Raw genomic sequence first — 21,365 nt, 5'->3', positions numbered from 1 at the left:
AACACAGACTTTAAACTCTCTCCAAAGATTTTCTATGGGGTTGAGATCTGGAGACTGGCTAGGCCACTCCAGGACCTTGAAATGCTTCTTACGAAGCCCCTCCTTCGTTGCCCGGGTGGTGTGTTTGGGATCATTGTCATGCTGAAAGACCCAGCCACGTTTCATCTTCAATGCCCTTGCTGATGGAAGGAGGTTTTCACTCAAAATCTCACGATACATGGCCCCATTCCCTTTCAAGAAAAACAGCCCCAAAGCATGATGTTTCCACCCCCATGTTTCACAGTAGGTATGGTGTTCTTTGGATGCAGCTCAGCATTCTTTGTCCTCCAAACACGATGAGTTGAGTTTTTACCAAAAACTTATATTTTGGTTTCATCTGACCATATGACATTCTCCCAATCTTCTTCTGGATCATCCAAATGCTCTCTAGCAAACTTCAGACGGGCCTGGACAAGTACTGGCTTAAGCAGGGGGACACGTCTGGCACTGCAGGATTTGATTCCCTGGCGGCGTAGTGTGTTACTGATGGTAGGCTTTGTTACTTTGGTCCCAACTTTCTGCAGGTCATTCACTAGGTCCCCCCGTGTGGTTCTGGGATTTTTGCTCACCGTTCTTGTGATCATTTTGACCCCACGGGGTGAGATCTTGCGTGGAGCCCCAGATCGAGGGAGATTATCAGTGGTCTTGTATGTCTTCCATTTCCTAATAATTGCTCCCACAGTTGATTTCTTCAAACCAAGCTGCTTACCTGTTGCAGATTCAGTCTTCCCAGCCTGGTACAGGTCTACAATTTTGTTTCTGGTGTCCTTTGACAGCTCTTTGGTCTTGGCCATTGTGAGTTTGGAGTGTGACTGTTTGAGGTTGTGGACAGGTGTCTTTTATACTGATAACAAGTTCAATCAGGTGCCATTAATACAGGTAACGAGTGGAGGACAGAGGAGCCTCTTTGAGAGCCAGAAATCTTGCTTGTTTGTAGGTGACCAAATACTTATTTTCCACCATAATTTACAAATAAATTCATTAAAAATCCTACAATGTGATTTTCTGGATTTTTTAAATTCTCATTTTGTCTGTCATAGTTGAAGTGTACCTATGATGAAAATTACAGGCCTCTCTCATCTTTTTAAGTGGGAGAACTTGCACAATTGGTGGCTGACTAAATACTTTTTTGCCCCACTGTATAACGTGATTAGATGTAATTCTATCTGTGGCCAATGACCTTGAGCCTTCTTGGAGGGCACTTCTAATGTAACTCTATGGCAGCATCCAAGGGGCTTGGATTTTCGAGCTCTACCCTTAGATATGGCAGTGACATAGTGTCCCCATGAGTAACAGAACACTGAACCAATCACAGCGCAACTAGAGATCATTACCAACCCCTACGCTCCGTATTTTCCGCTGGCTGCCCCACCCCCACAGAAAGCACTGAGCTAGGCTGAAACACCTGCAGTTTGGAGCTGCCTTCCTCAAAAAAGCAAAAAGAGATCATGTTTGTATGCGGCTTTATTAACTCAATGTTTTTATATATTTTTTTACATTGTTTGCAAACTGTTATGTGACACTTGTAAATGAACTAATGAGGGAATAACACACACTCCTGGCTATGGAAAAGCTGAGCAGCCAATTGTCCAATTAATTTTGAGGGGGTGGGGGGGGCACATATAAATGTGCTGTAATTCCCACACCGTTCACCTGTTTTGGATGTAAATCTGTAAATTTAAGTCTGCACATTCAGCTCACAGCAACTCCAATATGCTGTGGTAGACAGCTAAAATAATAATAACTTGGTCAGTGTCCAAATATTGATGGACCTGACTGTATGGAATTATGTAGATAGCAAAAAGGTGTTAAACAAATCAAAATATATGTTATATTTGAGATTCTTCAAAGTATCCACCCTTTGCCTTGATAACAGCTTTGCACATGCTTGGCCTTCTCTCAACCAGCTTCACGAGGTAGTCACCTGGAATGCATTTCAATTAACAGGTGTGTCTTGTTAAAAGTTCATTAGTGGAATTCCGTTCCTTCTTAATGCGTTTGAGTCAATCAGTTGTGTTGTGACAAGGTAGGTGTGATATACAGAAGATAGCCCTATTTGTTAAAAGACCAAGCCCATATTATGGCAAGAAAAGCACAAATATGCAAAGAGAAATGACAGGCCATCGTTACATTATGACATGAAGGTCAGTCAATCCAGAAAATGTGTAGTCGCAAAAACCATCAAGCACTATGATGAAACTGTCTCTCAGGAGGACCGCCACAGGAAAGGAAGACCCAGAGTTACCTTTGCTGCAGAGGATAAGTTCATTAGAGTTAACTGCCCCTAAGATTGCAGCCCATAAATGCTTCCATAAATGCTTCACAGAGTTCAAGTAACAGACACATCTCATCTCACAACTGTTCAGAGGAGAATGCGTGAATCAAGCCTTCATGGTCGAATTTCCGCAAAGAAACCACTACTAAAGGACACCAATAATAAGAAGAGACCTACTTGGGGTCATGCATAGCAATGTTTCAGTTTCAGACATTGCCAAGTCTCTAATCGTAAGAAAACAGAATTTAAACTAATAGCTTTAAATTCAACAAAAATAAAGGCTGGAAACACCCCACTCTGCCAAAACTGGTTGAATCAATGTTTTTTCCATATAATTTCAACCCAGAAAAACTGTCAACGTGGAAAAACTGATTGGATTTGCAAGAAATCCTCATAAGGGCATTGTCTTTTTTGCACCCAACTTTTACCCTGTGGTGTACTTACAGTAAGTAGTGTTTTGTGGTATCTGTACTTTATTATTTATATTTTTGACTACTTTTACTTGTAGTTCACTACATTCCAAAATTTAAAATAAACAAATGTACTTTTTACTCCATGCATTTTCCCTGACACACAAAAGTGCTTTTTGAATGCTTAACGGGACGGGAAAATGGTCCAATTCACACTTATCAAGAGAACATCCCTGGTCATCCCTACTACCTCTGATATGACGGACTCACTAAACACAAATGCTTCATTTGTAAATGATGTCTGAGTGTTGGAGTGTGCCCCTGGCTATCCGTAAATTAAAATAAAAAAACATGAAAATTGTGCTGTTTGGATTGCCTAATATAAGTAATTTGAAATGATGAATACTTTTACATTTACTTTTTTTTACATTTAAAACCAAATACTTTTAGACTTGTACTCAAGTAGTATTTTACTGATTGACTTTCACTTTAGTAATAATTTGGTTGATTTCACGTTGGTTGACAACTCAACGAAATGTAAATCAAAACTAGACGTTGAACTGACGTATGTGCCCAGTGGGACTATAATGACCCCATGCTGACTAACATACTGTGCAAGTGACCTGTGTCAGCGATTCTTTTCTGAGGAAATATGATAAGGGAATTGAAACTTCAACCGTCACCCTACCCCACACCACCCAGCCTCAATTCACAGGATACATAAGGACTAATCAAACATTGAACCTCTCTATCAGTTGCAGCAATCAATGACACAAAATAATTGCTCCAAGAGCTATTCGCTATGGATGAAAATGAAGATAAAGCACAGTGGAGACCAGGTATGGAAATATACTGTATACTATGTATTGAATAGGAACCTTGTGACTCCAGGATTGCCAAGAAAAGGGACAGGAGATATAACAACAACATCACCATGTATGGGCCAGGGCAAAATGAAAGTTCATGTATCTTATGTGTTTCCAGAATCCTCTCATGGGTACGTTCATCTGCTGTCTGCTGGCCGGTCCCAGTGGTACCTGTGTGCAGCACTGTGTGTTACCCTCACTCTCTCCTTGTCTCTGCTCATCCTGATGCCAAGTCGGTGTGAGTACTGTACAGGATTCCTCAAAAAATAAAGGATCTATAATTTTTTACATTTATTTTACCTATATTTATACAGGTTTTTCTCATTGAGATAACATCTCTTTTCCAAGAGAGACCTGGTCCAATAGCAGCAGGGGGAACAACATTTCAGACAAAACAACTTACATACACTAACACAACATTAAACAAAACTATAAACACACATACAGTACAACAAAAACATTTTATGTAAAAAAAACACGAAAGTCTTGACTAAAAACAATTACACTCTTGTATGAAATATACATCGATCAAGTGTTTAAACTCCACCAACGAAACTAGATCATAATATTTTAAAATGTTCAGGAGAGAATTCCAGGACCACGGAGCTAAGTAACTAAAACTATTTCTACCATGACCTGTTCTAATTTTTGGTACTGTTAGAAGCAAATGAGAATGGGACCGTAATTGATATCTATTTACCGACCTGACTAAAAAAGAACAGAGATAAAATGGCATTTTACCCAATATGGCTTTATAAATCAGTGTATACCAGTGTTTAAGCCTACGCAAATTCAATGACGTCCAGCCAACAGCGCATATCCCAAATCCGGACATGAGCTATTACAAATTTACATTTTATTACCCATATATTGTCTATCTATATCAACATTTCCTGTTTTATTAACCTGTTCAACACCATGGGAATTTTCTGTAGTTGGCAGTGTGGACAGAAAGTTATCTGATTTGGAGAGATCCGTGTCAAATCTGACTGAATCTGTGTCCCTTCACTTATCAAAACTACATGAGAAAGGTTGGTCCATATTCAAATCCTTATTGATTATTGGTTATCTTGGACATTGTTGTATGTTTTTTTTCAGCCTACTTGTCAGTTACAGTTTTTAGGAAACAGAATAGATTAGATTAAAATATATAGAACACAATCATCACTACGAACCTGATAGCATAACTTGTTATGCAGTTAAAAACAATAGCTACAGGAGCAGGAGTGAAATGAGAAAAAAATATATAACACAAATGTATAACATGAAACAACACAACAGTTCAAGTCCATGGTCTACGATCCAATGGTTCAGGACAGAAGGTAGCCGACTAAACACAAGGATTTATGATGGAATTGAGCGCACCTATTGTGGGTAGACGAGCGCCGACGTCACATAAAATGTAGTTTTTATCCGAAACTATTGATGACAGGACCCAAATAATAGCACGCTATTACATAGATATGTAATTGCGGGCTATTCTTTAGGTGTTGAAATCACTAGTTTTCATAAAAACTTATTGTATTTAACGTCGGACCACAAGTCCGCCCACACTAGTCGCCGCACAACTAACGCTACATCATAAATGGTGGAGTTGAGTTTAATCGGCCATACAGAATATGACAATGTTTGTGTTATCATCACGTCCATTTTCTGCAGTTGGTAGTCTGGAGATGAAGTTATCTGATTTGAAGAGATCAGTATTAAATATGACAGAACGTGTGTCCTTTCACTCATCAAAACTACCGAAGAAAGGTTGGTCCATTTTCAATTTCTTGTTAATGGTTATCATGGACATTAGTGTATCAGATTTGTCAGCTGCAGTGCTTGGGATACTTTCTGATTAAAATATGGTCATCATGACTATGATTTGATTTCTGACACGTTCTTAACCCCGGTCCCTAGATTAGTCCTATTCAATCTCAGTATTATATAATAGTCAACTTCATGTGTCACACTCTTCAAATTAACTGTATATAGTGTTAGTGTATCCATCCGTATCTCTCCTACATGTTAAAGTGGGCTGTCCTGATGGCTGGAATCTTCACAACTCCAGCTGCTACTTCTTCTCGGCTTACCGGGCTTCATGGTACACAGCCCGAAACTCCTGTAGGTCTATGGATGCCACACTGCTCATCCTAACTGACGAAGAAGAGTGGGTGCGTCAGTTACACACACCTACATCCGTTCTTAGAACTTATTTGTTCGTTGCATTTAGTTCATTTTCAAAGTGGTTCAGTATGGACGCTGAAGATACAGAACTGGCGTAATTCGGGACTCTTGAGGGCTTTACACTGCCCTCTGCTGATCAACAAATGCATTTAGACATTGCTTTAGAAGACCATGTCCTGACACTCATTCCCGCTGTAACAGGTCTTTGTAAACAGAATGAGTGTTGGTCGCCCCTTTTGGCTTGGCCTGTCAGATGAGAGGACTGGAGAGTGGGAGTGGGTCAACGGGAGTCCTTACATCATGAACCGGAGGCAAGTACAATCAAGTCATTATGAGTTGGACAATTTCTGTTCTCATTGTTATGTCGGGTGCTTGAATAGTACAATAACTGTATTTTCACTGTGTGTTTGCAGTAAATGGATGCCAGGCCAACCTGATAACTGGGCGGGGCATTCTATAGGGGGCACAGAGGACTGTGCCCATATCACATTTGGGAAACTCAATGACAACCACTGCACCGTTTCCTATACATTCATCTGCAAAGCCAGACCAGCACCCAACTAATAAAGCTAAACATTTCTAGGCATTATGATTAGAAATATAACTAACAGGATTGGCTTGAATTAAGCAAGTCCTGTTTTCTATTTGATTGTCACGTTTGTTGATTTTTGCATGCCAAATATGTGGTTTGCTGTATTCCTGATCTAAAACACGCATATAATATATATATATATTTGTAAAAAATTGTGCTAATGTCAAATTAGTTTTTATTGAGGACATTTCTTACAATTCAAGTGTGTTCCAATTGCACCGAGCCTTTGGCTCTGCAGACATAAAAAAAATGCTAATGAATCATTACTTTACATAAGGGGATGAGACAGGGAAATTACACAATGATTAAAAACAAAATAAATAAAATTAATAGTCTAGAAGAAGTCGATGTCATCAGGTGCATCGAGGTCACGATATTCAATGATGTTGCGTGGATCTCCCCGGGACATTCTGAAGGAAACAGCCAGGATGCAGAGCGGAGGGGAACAGTATAGAAATGGACAGAGAAAAATTAACAGAGGTTTCTAAATGCAAGTAAGTCATTTGCAGAAAAGGAGAAGCTAGTGGTGCTATGTTTGTCCATAACTGACCAAGGTCTCACCTGTTGTTGCGGGGTTTACCAGGGTAACCACCAGCCTGTCCACGAAAGTTGTCATAGTTACCCCGGCCGCCTCCGTACTGGTTTGGTGGGTAAGGAGGTCCACCTTGAAGAGAAAGGTAGTGTCATGTCAGAACACCTGACAGCTGCAACCAAATTAATTCCATAGTTGTAAACTGCCTTTGAACAAAATGTCAGGACAAGTGCTAATGTAAAAACAGTGGTGTAAGGTACTTTAAAGTACTAAAGTAGTTTTTTGGGGTGTGTACTTTACTATTTATATTTTGGGCAACTTGAATGACTTTCTATTCCATGGATTTTCCTTGACACCCAAAAGTAGTCGTTATATTTTGAATCCTTCGCAGGACAGGGCCAAATCAAGCACTTATCAAGAGAACATCCCTGGTCATCCCTACTGCCACTGATCTGGCAGACTTACTAAAAACAAAAGCATCTTTTATAAATTATGTCTGAGTGTTGGAGTGTGCCCCTGGCTATCCGTAAATTAAAAAAAAAAAAAAAAAAAATTGGTGCTGTCTACTTTGCTTAATATAGAGAATTTGAAATTATTTATACTTTTACTTTTGATACTTATGTTAAAAACCTAATACTTTTAGTCTTTTACTCAAGTAGTATTTTACTGGGAGACCTCTACTTTTACTTGAGTAACTTTCTATTAAAAAGGTATCTATACTTTTACTCAAGCATGACAATTGGGTACTTTTCCACCATTGATTCATTAAGTCCCTTTTACACAATGTGATTGGTAATATGACAGGTGGGGAGGTAGAGGCTCACCTCCATAACCCATGACAGGAGGACGAGGCTGACCGGGCCCAAAGCCCATGAGGCCTTGGGGAGGGAAGGGCATGCCTGGAGAGAGAACTCCTACAGAAAGATGGAGAGAGACAAAGTCAGTGCAATAATAATATGGACAAAAAGGATTCACTGATACAGCATCACCTACACCTAAACTATTCTAGAAGCACTAGGGCCCTGTTCAGGAAGATGTAATGTTACAGAACGTTAAAATAAAACTGGATGGTGTAGAACAGATATGACTGTCAGAGAGAACAGGGAATCGTGTCAGGTCTACTGATTCTATTTGTATGTGCAACGTGTCCCTCACCTTGTCCTGGGCCGAGCGGAGGAGGGGGCTTCATCTCTGGGAGGGAAGGTCGCTTGGCATCCATGAGAAAGTTGTTGAAAAACACCACCTCCCTTTTCACCTCCTCAATCTTGTCCCCGTGTTTGTTCAGGATGTGCTTGCGCACAAATTCTGGGCCCTGGCCAGGCAGAAGGAACAAATTCATTCACATTTTAATCTGCACCACACCGTGGCAAGGCGATAAAGACCAGTACATGCTCAATGCTCTTTGGGTATGCAATATTTACTATTTGACCAATTTACTTCCATCCTAACACAGACACACAAATACAAGATGTACCTTGAACTTCTTGCCACTGAGGGGGCAGAGCCACTTGTCCTTGCCCAGCTCCTGGGTGTTGGCCAACACAAACTTCTCCATCTCCTGCTCCGGGTCCTTCCGTCCCATTTTTCCTGCCTCCTCCTCCGATAGCTTCTCCTTCACACTGAACAGGGGGCTCAGCCTCTCCTCAAATGTCTTCTGCCACTCCAACACTGGGTGCATGACAGGGGGAGACAGTCAGTCAATAGTGTCAGTTTATGATGCCCAGCCAGTGTTGAATATACAGTAGTGTGGTGCTCACCTTCCCCGTGTGCGATGCGATTGGGAGGGATGGGCCCACGCACATGGATCATGCCACAACGGTTGGGCATCTCATCCTCGCTGGGGTACTCGCAGTTGTTGTAGTAGTCGATGGAATGGACAATGCGCAGGTACAAGAGCAGACGGTCCAACACCTGGGAAGAGATTAAGGAAATCAAGTCACCATTAGATAATTTACTTTTTCCTTCTTAATTTGACCATTTGACTAGCGTCAGACAAAACCCACACAGTTCACTACCTACAAAGAGCGTGTAAAGCGGCTGTGTGTCAGTGTGAGCCAAGGTAGATGGACGGACCTTGACCAGCTTGTCGTCCCTTTCCACAGTGATCTCGGCTGGGTAGCCCTCCTTGGTGCCCTCCTCTGCGTCAGCTCCACCCACACTGCCCAGAAGCTCCTCCTCCTCAGCACTCACCTCCTCTATCAGGTAGTCAGTGATGTTCTTCAGGATGGGGTTCTGGGCCGCCACCTGATACCACATAATACAATATTAAACATACAAGAAACTCATATGTATTGCAAAGACACCCAATTGCTTGTGTGTGTACCTCCACAGCAGACACTGCCTCTCCACGGGACTTGTGGCTCCACAGCCTGCCTCTGTGGTCCAGGGAGTGGATGAGTTTGGCTGACAGCTTGATGTCGTTTCGCAGCACCTGTTTGTGCTGAGTGATACCATTGATGTTGCGGACCCTCCGGGCCAGGTCTCTGTTGACCCCCGGAGCCAGCTCACAGTCGCGCAGCTACATGCAGCAGAGAGGGGACATACAGGGTCAGAACACTCACTAACCAGCTGTGTGACTCAAGTGCAATATCTTGCTCATCACCGGGTTCCAGGTCCAGAACTACCTAATGTTGTAGTCTTGATTAGAGGTTGTTAAACTCACTCTGATGTTCTGGAGGTTCCAGCAGGTCTCTTTGATGTTGACACTACGGTCAAACGTCACCCAGCAGCGACGGAAGAACCTGACATTGGACGGAGGTGGTTAAAGGTATACAAACATGAGGTGAATGACAGAAGTTCCATTTTTAACAGTCCACTATAGTCCATTAGCAGCAGAGGGGGTCAGGCTGTGGGTATGGTCAGATGGAAGTGGAACTAACCTGCGCTCTGGTTGGGGATCAGACAAACACACTCGCATGAACCCAGGATATCTCCGACACAGCTGAGGCAGAAACAATAGGTTAGTTCATCCTCTTGGATGCCTAAGGTCATTGTGTGTGTGGGTACAGCTGTATCGGAGTCCTTCACATCAATGTAACTTTTCATACAGGAATCCAGAATAATTCTGACAGTCCGTTCAAGTGTTCAGTATGATTGTACAGTCAGATTGAATGAACTTACAGCTATGATCTCTGCCTTGGAGATGGTGGGGGCGATGCTCCTCATGAATAGAGAGCAGGTCCTGTGGAGAGGCCGGGGTCTCGGTGGCTGGTCCTCCTTGGGTTTCTTCTCTTCCTTCTCCCTCTCTCTTTCCTTTGGTTTCTCGTCTTTGATTTTTTTTCTGTCAGCTACACAATTTGTGGGGTGCAGAGAAGGCATTACTTAAAGACTTAAAACATTTTAATATTCAAAGATATTTTTAAGTGACCCCATCTCAGTCCTGTCGTCGCTCACCTTCACACTCTTCTTCCTCCTCTTCATCCTTGTCCTCCCCTTCCTCACCCTCATCCTCCTTTTCCTCACCCTCCTCCCTCTCGGCAGGTTTATCAGAGGAATGATGGGAGTTGGAGTCCGAGTCTGAGTCACTCTCAGAGGCACTGGCCTCATCTTCACTGTCTCCACTGTGCTTCCTCTTCCTCTTCTTACTCAGCTAACACATGTGAAGGAAAATAGGTTGTGGTAAGGGTCAATAAATCCATGTCAATAAGCCCAAATCCTAACTTAAGATCTGTGTTCAACTCCTGTACAAATTTCTCATTGTCATCAATACAAGACTACACAAACGTTCACACAGATCTCAAGTTAGGATTCGGCCCCTTTAAGCACACCACATTCATTCTAAAGACAGAAAGAGCGAATAAGACACATGGGTGCTAGACACTAACCTTCTTAGGCTCAGGTTCAACCTCTTTGCTTTTCGTCTCTTTTTCTCCTTCCTCCTCCTCTTCTCCCTCACTCCCTCCTTCTGCTGCCTCACCACCACCGTTTGCACCCTTCTCCATGCTGCAGGCATCATTCTCCCCCTGTGGCAGAATTCGCTTACATCAATGACCAGCTGACAAGAGGGATTCCTGTTCTGAAGGGCAAGAGTAGAGCAGGCCAGGACAAAGAAGAAGTGGATACGACAAGAGACAGCATACCTTCTCTTTGTCAGCTGGGGGTTTGCTGTCATTGTCCATATCCTTAGGCTCCTCTTTTTTGGGGGGCTCAGTTCCCGGACCCCCAGCTGCCGCCCTGTCTGCTCTCCCTCTTTCCTCTTCCTCCTCAGACGGAAGCTCCAGGATGCGCAGGTCATAATCTGTCCCTCCCTCCATCTTTATCACAGCTAAAGGACAGGGGAAAGAACTGGGTTAGGATATAGAACCTGTTGAGGTTACTAATATTCACCAACAAATACAAACACTTCACTCCTCCTGACACTGCTTAAAACGAAGGTTGACAGCAAAATACTCTCCAACAGAAAGATGAATGAAGCCATTAGAGACACCTCCCACAGCCTCCCCTCCCACGACTCTACCTGCATCCAAGACCTTCATGATAGCCTGGGCCTTCTCTATGTCCAGCGAGACCGTGTCGAACCAGCTGTTCTCCATTAGGAACATGTAGACATTCAGCCGGTTCTGCAGGGCACTGTGGGACTCCGCCTTCCGCCGGCCCGCCTCATCTGGGTGGTACTTGGATCGGAACCTGCATTTACAACAATGTCCCCAAAAAGGCACAGGAGAGAGACGGGCAGGGATGGAGTGGAGGAATGTTAAAGAAAGCACTTGTATGCATGGCCAGGCCAAATAAACTGGCCTACAGCACTGAACTGGGCCCTATCTACTTCAGTTCTATACCCAAACAGTAAATCAAACATTAAATTTAAAAAATACTAAGGACACCTGGTTTTTCTGAACCTTCCTGAATCCTGCAATGTTTTATTAGGGAGGAAAACAGCATGTCCATCAATTAAATGCAACTAGCTAGGCCTAATCAAGTGACTGCCATATGAAGAAACAGGGCCTGAAAATGCTAGGTGCTTTCTGGGGTTTGAGGTGCTACTGTAGATTTTTCACAAAGTTTGCATGGTGTTATGTTTGTGTGTGGGTATAGCTGTTTGTGAAACATATCAGGAAGCTTTAGGTTAACTCACCAAAAATAAGGCAGAAAGGCAAAAAGGACAAAAAAAGAAAGAACATAACAGTTCAGAATTTTACAGTTCAGAAGGGCAAATTTGCCATGGTGTGGACTAAATTTACCTTTTCTTCTCCCAGTATAACAACACACATATATACTGAGAGGGGTCTCTTCTGTAAAAATGCGCTCCACTTCACCCCCCTACTGTGTTTGTGTGCACACAATTTCATTTTCGGGATTCGCTTTGATCCAAATACAAAAACAAAAATGGGGGAAAAAAGCATCACATACTAAAGAAAAGAAAAAATATTTCCATGCGCGCAAAGTGGTTTATTTGCCTGTCTAGCTAAGATTCCTGGTACTGTACGTCTAAGAGCAACTGCATTGTGCGCAGTGCAAGCCCTAGCTGTCTAACAACGATTCCTGTGAAGAGTTCCAGTGTCTCGTCTTCAAAAACCTTGTTGTGAAGGACGGGGGAGGAGTGGGAGGGAAGAAGGTTTGGTTAAGTTAAGAAAACTAAAATAGGAGCATTGACAATGTATGATCCCTGGACACACCGGTGAAAAACAATGGTGATAAGCACCAGAGACAACCGTATTCTATTTACAACTGTGACAACTGACAATCCAATCAGATTAACTTCAGAGCTAAATCTTTATATCCTGTTTATTAGCTAGGCTATTTACTGACCATCAATGATAGTGCCCAACCATTGTAATAACCCACCATTCTTATCTAAAAGTGGCATGGTATGCATAATAAGCCTACCCCAAAAACTAGGTTTTCTTAACACTATCAATAACAGATCAAAGTCATTTTGAAAATAATGATTTATGTTCAGGATGCTTTAGATACCCAAATTTGTCCATACCATTTTTCAACTAGACTCAACTCTCACATGTCTTGATATTGCACCCGGTCAAATAAAGGTCTAATATCTTCCACAAATTACACTGTCTTTACCAAGCCATTAACAAAAGGCTCCAATCTCAACTATCAGATCTATTTGATAGAGACAATTTCTGTAAATAGCGGTTGTCAGTGTAGACAGTCTAAATCACAGCACACTGATTATTAATACTAATAGTTCAGCAAAGGCTCTGATAAACGTACCACTCTTCATCTTTGTGAGCAAGGAAGAAGTCCTGCATCTGCTGCCGTCGGAAGTCTATCTTGTAGTCATTATAACGCTTAACTGCCTCAGTCTCATCCACAGAGTCATCCAGGGACAGCAGGAACTCCTTAAAGCTCTTCATCACTGGAGGCGGTGGGCCCAGGTCCATATCATGGATGTTACCTAGCCTAGAAAACATAGGACAGGGTTAAAAAAAAAGTGTGTGAAATAACATTGACCTGAGGGCAAGATAATCTATTTGGTGGAACAGTCGTGTTAGTTTTGCCTTTTAGTCATATCTTCCTTCGTTAAGTTTGAGTTATTATCGCCTAAACGCTGGACAATTTTAGTCTAGTTTTAGACAGACATTTCAGGTCACAATATTAAATAATGAATATATAGGCTACCTCAAACTTCCATCATGTCCACATTCAGATAGCCTTGTCCAACTAGGCTTATACTATCCCCTCATATTCCTTAGCTGAAAACATTGAGATGGTGCCAGATTGTAACCAATGCCAGCCATAATTAACCATATAGGTAATAAAGCCTTGGCTCCAGGTTAAACAATTTACAGCTCAGATTTTCTCCCCATCATAACCCTCAAGGGGGTAAATAACATTAGTTTCCTTGAAAAGGAGTTTCAGCATTACAAAAACGCAGAAGTACTACTATACTCCTAATATTCAATTCACATTTGAAGGCCCCAGCGCGGGAGCAGCAACGCAGAGGAATGAATAACAGCGCACATGGGGAAAATAGAACTAGTGATATGATCTTTAAACAAAAATAGTAATCTGCGTGTTCATCATCCTCACCAGGGTCTTGACCTGACTGAAATTAGGCTTTGTAAGCCACCTTTGATGGCCATTGGCACACTGGAGAAGTGTACTTTTCACAGATAAATCCCAGTTAACTGTACTGGGCAGATGGTAGACATTGTGAATAGAGTGCCCCATGGTGGCGGTGGGGTTATGGTATGGGCAAGCATAAGCTACGGACAACGAACACAATTGAATTTTATCAATGGCAATTTGAATGGTCAGAGATACCGTGATGGGATCCTGGAGGCCCATTGTTGTGCCATTCATCCGCCACCACCACCTCGTTTCAGATTGCTGATGCACGGTCCCATGTTGCAAGGATCTGTACATCATTTCTGGAAGCTGAACATGTCCCAGTTCTTCCATGTCCTGCATACTTACAAGACACGTCATCCACTGAGCATGTATGTGATGCTTTGGATCGAAAGCATGTTCCAGTTCCCGCCAATATCCAGCAACTTTGCACAGCCATTGAAGAAGAGTGGGACAACATTCCACAATCAACAGCCTGATCAGCTCTACGTGAAGGCTATGTGTGGCGCTGCATGAGACAAAAAGTGGTCACACCAGAGACTGTTTTTTTTAATCCACAACCCTACCATGTCTGTATTCCAAGTCGTGAAATCCATAGATGAGGGCCTAATTGATTTATTACAATTGACTGATTTCTTCATATGAACTGTCACTCAGTAAAATACTTGAAATTGTTGCATTTACATTTTTGTTCAGAGTACATTATATGTATACATTTATATTCCGGTCTCTGACGTTGCGCCTTCTGAAATGTCTTAATTTTTCTGGATTATGTGTGTATTGTTTTGTTTTGGAAATGTATTGCTAGGTATTACTGCACCGCTGGAGCTAGAAACACAAGCAATTCACTGCAACTGCAATAATGTCTGCAAATGCAACAAATAAACTGATTTAAGAGCCAGGCAGATCAGCCCAATCAGACCGCACAACTGAAAGATATAAATTCTGCCAATGAGAGGTTTGAATTAAATAATCTGCATGCATACATGTTTAGGATTGGACAAAACAGAAAAGGAGATTCATGTCAAATTAAGTTTCCATTAGTATCATATGAAATTCTCGTCTTGTCACATTTTCATTGACTAAAATGAAAAGTAATATATATATATACACACACATACACAGCTCAAAAAAATAAATGGAACGGAAAAAAATAAAAACAACACAATGTAACTCCAAGTCAATCACACTTCTGTGAAATCAAACTGTCCACTTAGGAAGCAACACTAATTGACAATAAATTTCACATGCTGTTGTGCAAATGGAATAGACAACAGGTGGAAATTATAGGCAATTAGCAAGACACCCCCAATAAAGGAGTGGTTCTGCAGGTGGTGACCACAGACCACTTCTCAGTTCCTATGCTTCCTGGCTGATGTTGTTTTGGTCACTTTTGAATGCTGGCGGTGCTTTCACTCTAGTGGTAGCATGAGACGGAGTCTACAACCCACACAAGTGGCTCAGGTAGTGCAGCTCATCCAGGATGGCACATCAATGCGAGCTGTGGCAAGAAGGTTTGCTGTGTCTGTCAGCGTAGTGTCCAGAGCATGGAGGCGCTACCAGGAGACAGGCCAGTACATCAGGAAACATGGAGGAGGCCAACAACCCAGCAGCAGGACCGCTACCTCCGCCTTTGTGCAAGGAGGAGCACTGCCAGAGCCCTGCAAAATGACCTGCAGCAGGCCACAAATGTGCATGTGTCTGCTCAAATGGTGGGTGTTGTGATTACAGCCCAACACCGTGCAGGACGTTTGGCATTTGCCAGAGAACACCAAGATTGGCAAATTCGCCACTGGCGCCCTGTGCTCTTCACAGATGAAAGCAGGTTCACACTGAGCACATGTGAGAGTCTGGAGACGCCGTGAAGAATGTTCTGCTGCCTGCAACATCCTCCAGCATGACTGGTTTGGCGGTGGGTCAATCATGGTGTGGGGTGGCATTTCTTTGGGGGGCCGTACAGCCCTCCATGTGCTCGCCAGAGGTAGCCTGACTGCCAATAGGTACCGAGATGAGCTCCTCAGACCCCTTGTGAGACCATATGCTGGCGCGGTTGGCCCTGGGTTCCTCCTAATACAAGACAATGCTAGATTTCATGTGGCTGGAGTGTGTCAGCAGTTCCTGCAAGAGGAAGGCATTGATGCTATGGACTGTCCCGCCCGTTCCCCAGACCTGAATCCAATTGAGCACATCTGGGACATCATGTCTCGCTCCATCCACCAATGCCACGTTGCACCACAGACTGTCCAGGAGTTAGCATGTCCAGGTGTTGTAGGGAGGTTATACAGGCACGTGGAGGCCACACACACTACTGAGCCTCATTTTGACTTGTTTTAAGGACATTACATCAAAGTTGGATCAGCCTGTAGTGTGGTTTTCCACTTTAATTTTGAGTGTGACTCCAAATCCAGACCTCCATGGGTTGATACATTTGATTTCCATGATAATTTGTGTGATTTTGTTGTCAGCACATTCAACTATGTAAAGAAAAAAGTATTTAATAAGAATATTTAATTCATTCAGATCTAGGATGTGTTATTTTAGTGTTCACTTTATTTTTTTGAGCAGTGTATATATATACAGTGGGGCAAAGAAGTATTTAGTCAGCCACCAATTGTGCAAGTTCTCCCACTTAAAAAGATGAGGCCTGTCATTTTCATCCTAGGTACACTTCAACTATGACAGACAAAATGAGAAAAAAAATCTAGAAAATCACATTGTAGGATTGGTAATTATGGTGGAAAATAAGTATTTGGTCACCTACAAACAAGCAAGATGTCTGGCTCTCACAGACCTGTAACTTCTTCTTTAAGAAGCTCCTCTGTCCTCCACTCGTTACCTGTATTAATGGCACCTGTTTGAACTTGTTATCAGTATAAAAGACACCTGTCCACAACCTCAAACAGTCACACTCCAAACTCCACTATGGCCAAGACCAAAGAGCTGTCAAAGGACACCAGAAACAAAATTGTAGACCTGCACCAGGCTGGGAAGACTGAATCTGCAATAGGTAAGCAGCTTCGTTTGAAGAAATCAACTGTGGGAGCAATTATTAGGAAATGGAAGACATACAAGACCACTGATAATCTCCCTCGATCTGGGGCTCCACGCAAGATCTCACCCCGTGTGGTCAAAATGATCAAAAGAACAGTGAGCAAAAATCCCAGAACCACATGGGGGGACCTAGTGAATGACCTGCAGAGAGCTGGAACCAAAGTAACAAAGCTTACCATCAGTAACACACTACGCCGCCAGGGACTCAAATCCTGCAGTGCCAGACGTGTCCCCCTGCTTAAGCCAGTACATGCCCAGGCCCGTCTTTGCTAGAGAGCATTTGGATGATCCAGAAGAAGATTGGGAGAATGTCATATGGTCAGATGAAACCAAAATCTAACTTTTTGGTAAAAACTCAACTTGTCGTGTTTGGAGGACATAGAATGCTGAGTTGCATCCAAATAACACCATACCTACTGTGAATCATGGGGGTGGAAACATCATGCTTTGGGGCTGTTGTTCTGCAAAGGGACCAGGACGACTGATCCGTGTAAAGGAAAGAATGAATGGGGCCATGTATCATGAGATTTTGAGTGAAAACCTCCTTCCATCAGCAAGGGCATTGAAGATTAAACGTGGCTGGGTCTTTCAGCATGACAATGATCCCAAACACACCGCCCGGGCAACGAAGGAGGGGCTTCGTAAGAAGCATTTCAAGGTCCTGGAGTGGCCTAGCCAGTCTCCAGATCTCAACCCCATAGAAAATCTTTGGAGGGAGTTGAAAGTCTGTGTTGCCCAGCAACAGCCCCAAAACATCACTGCTCTAGAGGAGATCTGCATGGAGGAATGGGCCAAAATACCAGCAAATGTGTGAAAACCTTGTGGACACTTACAGAAAACGTTTGACCTCTGTCATTGCCAACAAAGGGTATATAACAAAGTATTGAGATAAACTTTCGTTATTGACCAAATACTTATTTTCCACCATAATTTGCAAATAAATTCATTAAAAATCCTACAATGTGATTTTCTGGATTATTTTCTTCTCATTTTGTCTGTCATAGTTGAAGTGTACCTATGATGAAAATTACAGTCCTCTCATCTTTTTAAGTGGGATAACTTGCACAATTGGTGGCTGACTAAATACTTTTTGTCCCACTGTATTTATTTTACAGGGCATCTAGTCTCGTTATCATAGTTTTGTCAGGAAAAATAGTCAAGAGACAAATATTTTTTGTCAGTCGTGGTTGACAAATTAACACTGGAGCAATCACAGCACCAGTCAGGGACATGGTGCCATTTGATGGTTATCTGCTTTCCACATACGACTAAACGGCTACTCTGCATGAACAGGTTGGTTGTGCCCAGTCTACTCTCCTCACCTTGCCTGGATGGGGATACCATGGTGAGGCTGCATGAGGTGCAGGTCAGGGTGGCCCCAGGGCTGTGGAGGAGCGTAGCTGGGGCCTCCACCACCACCATAACCCAAGTCATACCCCCCATGGTAAGGATCTCCTCCATGGTCATCCCTGATCAAAACAGAGGGAGGATTAGATCAAACATTTTAGATTTGAAGACAGTGATGTAGATTAATTTGATTCTCACCAGTCTCTCCTCATGCGTTTTTGTTGGGGACTCATGTCGTGCCTGGGTGGGGAGAACCTCTCCCTTCGACCCCTCTCGTAGTCCCGATACTCCCCCCGGCTACGACGCTCCCTGCCCCTGTCCCACTCCCTGGCAGATGGGCGCCAGTGAACAGAAAAAGCAAAAAGATACGTGTGAAATACCATGCATGAAATTGATTGGAAATGTTCTCTCATTTCGAATATAGTCACTTCCCATGTCGAATAAAGTCTATTCCCTCTTCCTCACCTGTCATTCCAGTCATCCCTACGCCTGTCCTCTCTCTCTCGGGAGCGGTCATAGTTGTCGCTCCTCTCACGACGAAACTTGTCTCTCCTTCTGCGATCATATTCATCATCACTGTCTGCCATCGCCCTAAATTTTAAGTCAGTCTACAAATTAGCATAAACGTTCAAATGGTACATGGTAGTTAGCTTTCTAGGTACCAAGCAAATGAAATATATCAAGTTACACTGGGCAGCCCTTAACTAGTAATATCGTCAAATGAACATCTACATGAATTTGTCCTTAACTATAATGTGTCGCAAAGCATTTGCCTGCTGATTGATCTCTGCTAGTGCTGCTACTGGGAATTGCATGACAAATTATAGTAGCTAACCAACATCTTGTATGACATTTCAAGTAGGTAAAAAGATACTAACTAACCACCTTTAGTATGGTGTAGCTACTTAGCTGTTTATGTTTCTAGCTAGCTAAGTAACATTAGTGTTTGAGCCGCGTTAGCTAGCTTGAATAGGAGTTTCAAAGTAGGTTTAGTGAAATTAGCTAGGTATTATACTTCTTTTTTAATGGTAGCCAATTGTAGCTTAATTAGGTACTTCCAATTTACTAGTATCTTAGTTTACATTTTCAGAGTAGTAGGCTAACGTTAGCTACCTTACCCAACGCTGTAGCTAAGATAGCTAGCCAACTACCGTTAGCCGTTACTATTGTACTAAAAGCGGCAGACGCAAAGAAAGCAAGGTTGGTGCTTTTACTAGGCCCAGGCCGAATGCCGTTACATTTTAAGTGCCACAAAGCGTAATATGCTGTTACTTCCTATACGTAACATGAACGTTAGTATAGCTACATCAATTGACAGCATGATATTAAACTTTATAGATGTGCATATACCTATTTTTTTTAACCGTTTTTTAGCAAACCTTTATGGCCTCTCTTCCAGGCGTATAATGGCGAAACGGCTTCTACTTCTTCGGTGGGATTTATCGGCGGTTGGCATCCAACGTTAAGGTGCATTACCGCCGCCTACTGTACTGGAGTGTGGGGCAGAGACAGGGAGATACTCAATCCCACCTGCCGGCCCCGTTGCTTTAAAAAAAGATAACAACATATTTGAGAATATCTCTAATGACGTTCATTCAATATACTCTTTAAATTCATTTCCTGTATCCCCTTCTCCCTCATACTAGATGTCATTCTCTCTCTTTCCCTCCAATAATGTCCACACTGTATCAATACATTCTCCACGGTCTCTTTTTCCTGGCAATACTCACATTTTCCTGTTGGATGCTTTCCTATCACATGTAAGGTCTTATTAAACTGGCTGTGTCTTACCCTTAATCTTGTAAATATAGCCTCCTCTCTTCTGTTCCTTCCTGCTGCTCTCCCCTCCCCAACTTTCCTCTGTGCTTGAAATAAATGCCTAACCCTTAGTATCTCTATTCCACTGCTCCTGCCAGTTCTCCACCATCACTGTCCATATCATGCTTTTTGCCTCTGCCTTGCTCATTGAAACTACCACATCAACATCCCCACTACTTCGTGCTTGTTTAGCCAGTACATCAACTGCCTCGTTCCCTTCCACTCCCACATGAGCTGCTTCACATCTCCTTGTGAAGCAGTTGTTTCTTCTTTTGAGTTTAACAACGGATGGCATCCAATATGTTACATTACCGCCCCCAACTGGACTATAATATAAATCCATTATAATTTGTGATACTAAATGAGAAAGGAAAAATGAAAAAATTTAAAAGCAATAATAATAATAATAATACACAAAGTAAAACCCTTCCAACTAACCATACACTAAACACCCACTACCACATTCCACTACTTTGACCATATCTGCTCTTGCATCATCCAAAGGCCTGGGAGGACCCCCACTCAACACACCCTGTAACTCTTCTGAAGTCAAATCCTGTATGCCCAAAAACTTCTCTACATTCTGTGATTTACATTCCATGTCTGTGGTACAGTTGATAACCATTGCTATGAATGCCAAGAAGCCAACCTTACTGAAGCATATATCACTCGTTGGCCTATCCCTCTATGCTGGCACAGATCTACTACTCACATCAGTGGAGGCTGTTGAAGGGAAGACGGCTCATAATAATGGCTGGAACGGCGCAAATGGAATGGAATCAAACACGTAGAAATCATGTTTGATACTCATTCCGCAACTACCACTAGCCCATCCACAGGTGGATTGGAGTCCACCTGTGGTAAATTTAATTGATTGGACATGATTTGGAAAGGCACACACCTGACTATATAAGGTCCCACAGTTGACAGTACATGTCAGAGCAAAAGCAAGTCATACGGTCGAAGGAATTGTCCATAGAGCTCTGAGACAGGATTGTGTCGAAGCACAGATCTGGGGAAGGGTAACCAAAAAATGTCTGCAGCATTGAAGGTCCCCAAAAACACAGGGGCCTCCATCATTCTGAAATGGAAGAAGTTTGGAACCACCAAGACTCTTGCTAGAGCTGGCTGCCCAGCCAAACTGCACAATCGGAGGAGCAGGGCCTTGGTCAGGGAGGTGACCAATAACCCAATTGTCACTCTGACAGAGCACCAGAGTTCCTCTGTGGAGAGG

General features: G+C 42.7%; 2 protein-coding genes across 5 annotated transcripts; one reads left to right on the top strand and one right to left on the bottom strand.

The window, feature by feature from the left end:
* The first annotated feature begins 3,430 nt into the window (after positions 1 to 3,430).
* Positions 3,431 to 6,510, top strand: LOC135548508 (asialoglycoprotein receptor 1-like). Of its 2 annotated transcripts, XM_064978193.1 has the most exons (7): positions 3,432 to 3,563; positions 3,709 to 3,828; positions 4,526 to 4,621; positions 5,250 to 5,345; positions 5,610 to 5,749; positions 5,964 to 6,073; positions 6,176 to 6,510. In XM_064978193.1, exons 1-7 carry the CDS (start codon positions 3,527 to 3,529, stop codon positions 6,324 to 6,326), a joined length of 750 nt encoding a protein of 249 aa, XP_064834265.1. In that variant the 5' UTR covers positions 3,432 to 3,526; the 3' UTR covers positions 6,327 to 6,510. The 2 variants fall into 2 exon arrangements, with proteins under 2 accessions (XP_064834266.1, XP_064834265.1); XM_064978194.1 differs by lacking the exon at positions 5,250 to 5,345 and having other exon boundaries at positions 3,431 to 3,563.
* Positions 6,511 to 6,512: 2 nt separating this feature from the next.
* Positions 6,513 to 19,801, bottom strand: LOC135548507 (serrate RNA effector molecule homolog). Of its 3 annotated transcripts, none has more exons than XM_064978191.1 (20): positions 19,693 to 19,801; positions 18,780 to 18,904; positions 18,512 to 18,656; positions 18,289 to 18,435; positions 13,058 to 13,246; positions 11,343 to 11,512; positions 10,966 to 11,150; positions 10,711 to 10,848; positions 10,280 to 10,475; positions 10,007 to 10,173; positions 9,766 to 9,827; positions 9,549 to 9,627; positions 9,210 to 9,404; positions 8,960 to 9,130; positions 8,644 to 8,797; positions 8,361 to 8,554; positions 8,042 to 8,198; positions 7,711 to 7,800; positions 6,916 to 7,018; positions 6,513 to 6,764 (listed from the first exon to the last, which is right to left on the bottom strand). In XM_064978191.1, exons 2-20 carry the CDS (start codon positions 18,898 to 18,900, stop codon positions 6,689 to 6,691), a joined length of 2,739 nt encoding a protein of 912 aa, XP_064834263.1. In that variant the 5' UTR covers positions 18,901 to 18,904; positions 19,693 to 19,801; the 3' UTR covers positions 6,513 to 6,688. The 3 variants fall into 3 exon arrangements, with proteins under 3 accessions (XP_064834263.1, XP_064834264.1, XP_064834262.1); XM_064978192.1 differs by having other exon boundaries at positions 18,512 to 18,640; positions 18,779 to 18,904; positions 19,664 to 19,769; XM_064978190.1 differs by having other exon boundaries at positions 19,664 to 19,769.
* Positions 19,802 to 21,365: the final 1,564 nt, after the last annotated feature.

Source organism: Oncorhynchus masou, chromosome 11 (assembly GCF_036934945.1).
Source record: "Oncorhynchus masou masou isolate Uvic2021 chromosome 11, UVic_Omas_1.1, whole genome shotgun sequence".
Taxonomy (NCBI): Eukaryota; Metazoa; Chordata; class Actinopteri; order Salmoniformes; family Salmonidae; genus Oncorhynchus; species Oncorhynchus masou.
The sequence above is the reverse complement of the archived record's forward strand: the minus strand, read 5'-3'. Positions and strand labels throughout refer to the sequence as shown.

Excerpts from the sequence above, each read along its gene's own strand:
- LOC135548508 (XM_064978193.1), top strand. The coding sequence starts at position 3,527 with ATGGATGAAAATGAAGATAAAGCACAGTGGAGACCAG. Across the intron at positions 4,622-5,249 it reads ATCAAAACTACATGAGAAAG|TTGGTAGTCTGGAGATGAAG; the intron begins GTTGGTCCATAT and ends CATTTTCTGCAG. Across the intron at positions 6,074-6,175 it reads CCTTACATCATGAACCGGAG|TAAATGGATGCCAGGCCAAC; the intron begins GCAAGTACAATC and ends GTGTGTTTGCAG.
- LOC135548507 (XM_064978191.1), bottom strand. The coding sequence starts at position 18,900 with ATGGCAGACAGTGATGATGAATATGATCGCAGAAGGAGAGACAAGTTT. Across the intron at positions 11,513-13,057 it reads GCTCACAAAGATGAAGAGTG|GTTCCGATCCAAGTACCACC; the intron begins GTACGTTTATCA and ends TTGTAAATGCAG. Across the intron at positions 10,476-10,710 it reads TTGAACCTGAGCCTAAGAAG|CTGAGTAAGAAGAGGAAGAG; the intron begins GTTAGTGTCTAG and ends CACATGTGTTAG.